This window comes from Suricata suricatta, chromosome 12, assembly GCF_006229205.1.
Source record: "Suricata suricatta isolate VVHF042 chromosome 12, meerkat_22Aug2017_6uvM2_HiC, whole genome shotgun sequence".
Lineage (NCBI taxonomy): Eukaryota > Metazoa > Chordata > Mammalia > Carnivora > Herpestidae > Suricata > Suricata suricatta.
Window position 1 is genome coordinate 49,921,716 of NC_043711.1, and position 2,767 is coordinate 49,924,482.

A 2,767-nucleotide genomic window follows, 5' to 3' on the forward strand; every position below is an offset into this window, starting at 1 on the left:
TGGTGGTCCATAGGCTGAATGTGGCCCGCTGGGTCCTCAAAGTATTCAAAATTTTGGAAATTTGACCTTAAAAATACATGCCTCCTGTCCAGACCTCTACCTTAAACTGGGGACTTGAGTGACCTCCTTCCCTACTTTCTACTCCCTTTTCCTGTGTTATTTTTCTCTCTGGCCCTTTCACTCTCTAACATACATATTGTTTTTTGGGTTTTCTTTCACACACCAACTAGGATATAAGATTCAGCAAGCAGGTATGTTGGTCTGTTTTATTGAATGACCCCCAGATCCAGAAGCATGCCTGCTGGCATGTAGTAAATGCGCAACAAAAAATTGCTGACTGGATGAAAAAATGAGTTAAATTTGAGATTTCTTGTTTTACTCAGACAGCTGGAATACGTAACTTGGTTCTGTACTTCCGAGCGGCGGCATCTGGTTTGAAATGAGGAGCTGTGACCCTTCAGAAGGTGCAGGGGCTCCTCTGTTTGCTGTCAACCTTGTCTTTTCGTGCTGTCCTATACCTGGCCTGGGCTGGAGGTGGGAGGGCGAGGGGATGGGTAGCTGGTGGCCCAGGCAGAGATGAGGTCAAAGAAGGGATTTGGAGCCTTCAAGGATGAATAGTAGTTTGTGAAATGTTGCATGAAGACTAAGGCAAGGATATCCTAAGCAAAGGAGATTAGAAGGCATATAAGAGGGTGTGGCGGGGATGCCAGAGGCTCGCAGCTGGTTGGAGGTAGAGATAGGGGCGGTGGAGAAGCAGAGTTTGTGGCTGTGCCCTGTAAGGCAAGCTCAGGGAACCGCCAAGATTATTTTTAATATGTATTAGATTTTCTTTAAAAAAAATTTTTTTTTTTCTAACATTGATTTATTTTTGAGAGACAGAGAAACAGATCATGAGTCGAGGAGGGGCAGAGAGAGAGAGAGACACAGAATCCAAAGTAGGCTCCAGGCTCTGAGCTGTCAGCACAGAGCCTGACGCAGGGCTTGAACCCACGAACTGTGAGATCATACCCTGAGCTGACATCGATGCTTAACCAACTGAGCCACCCTGTCGCCCCTATTAGATTTTCTTAAATGAGGAGTGGTACCAAGAAATAGTTTATAATCTCCTTTCCCAGATAATCCCTGTAGACAATTTAAGAAAACGTCTACCATGCTAGAAAATTCAGAAGTTCAAAATGAAAGTAAAAGCCACCTTTCCTATCCATCTCGTCAAAGCTAGTACATGCCAACAATTTGAGTACTGCTAGTAAAAAATATCATGCCATATTACTCTCTAGATTTATATGTTTCAAAAGCCTTAGAAAAGGAAAATCAAAGATCCACGTGCTTTTTGGAAAGAATTAAAATAATATGAGAAGTGTATAAAATAAGAGGGTAAGCCTCTTTATGTAACCACTCCCTTCCTGATGGACAGACAGTAGAGAAAAAGGATCAGCAGCCTCAGTGTGGAGTTCTCTCTTTGTCTTTATATTTGAGAGCAATTTAATGCCAGCGAGTTAGAAGTGCAAGTTGGGACTGTAGAAGCCCTTGGGATCCTGGTCAACGTAGGTCCTAGCTGGGGAGGTTTGGACTTCACTGCTTTTGAGGTGATTCTAGAGACAGATTTGTGGAGTGTTCTGACCCCAGCCTGGGATTAGACTGGATGAATTTCACAGGAAATTAACATCGAGACCAAATAGTGTAGCTCCTGGAATGAGTGAGTGCTGAGGGGGAGGAAAGAAGGGACTGAGACTTGACCCATGTCTCTGAGGAGATTTGACGTTGGGGTAGTTACAGAGACTCTGGACTGACCGTGGTGTGTTCTCTGGGAGACCAGACCCCTTCCAGCACCCAGGTTTTGCTTTGGGGGAAGGAGTTTGCAGAGAACTTCCGTAAGGCTTGCACCGTGCCCTCAGGAGTCTACTGCTCCCTGGGCCCTTAGGTCTCCTTGATTCTTAGACATGGGATTGGGTTAACTGACCCTTTTGGTGCTGAAATTTTGAGCTTCTCTTTTGACTTTGTGTGTTCTGAAGTGAGTGGTGATAGTCCTTGGCCTCAAGGAACTTACCTTCTAGTGTCTTTAGACTGTTTCTCTCTCAGTTCATTCCTGCCCCCTGCAGTATGAGGGTATGACCTGATGAGCACTAGAAAGTGAGTAGGTAGAAATGGCAACAATTCAGGCCCTTTTACAGTCGCACTTCTCAACAGGCCAGATGGAAACCACCTCCAGGAGAGAATCTTTGTCTTAGCCACTGTCACCTTGCCTATGATGGGTACAGCTGCCACTGACTTAGGATTTGCTGAGTACTTGCTTTATGAAATCACCCTTGGGACAACCGTTTCACGATCTTTGGTTTTTTTTCTTTCCTTCCAGGTTGATTCAAAAGATAGTTCTTATAACTCTGCAAACTCTGAATTTGCAGCTGAAGCTGAGGGTCAGAATGACACAGTTGAGGAACCAAACAAGGTCCCGAAAAGGAAGAGGGATAGATTTCGAGACCAAGGCTCTACAATGATCTACCTGAAGGCTATCCAGGGCATCCTGGGGAAGTCGATGCCAAAAAGAAAGGGAGAGGCTCCCAGTAGGGCAGCTCGGAACACAGGGGAGTGTCCCAGCCAGGGAGAAGGGCCAGCCAGGAGTGTCGCTGGGTCTCCTTCTCAGAAAGGGAAAGAGGCAGCCCAGGAGGTGAGAGCCAAGGAGGAAAAGGCGGTGCCGGAGAGGACCGGCTTCTGCGACAGGAGAGTCGTGATAGACCCCGAGGAGAAACCCAGCGAGGAGACACCTGGT

At 46.3% G+C, this 2,767-nt stretch overlaps 1 protein-coding gene across 1 annotated transcript in view; it reads left to right on the forward strand.

The window, feature by feature from the left end:
• TATDN2 (TatD DNase domain containing 2) overlaps positions 1-2,767 on the forward strand; it is an 8,947-nt gene that overhangs the window by 4,199 nt on the left and 1,981 nt on the right. The window contains exon 3 of the mRNA XM_029917894.1: positions 2,354-2,765. Within this exon, the coding sequence (XP_029773754.1) occupies positions 2,354-2,765 (412 nt within the window). The remainder of the gene's footprint in view (positions 1-2,353; positions 2,766-2,767) is intronic.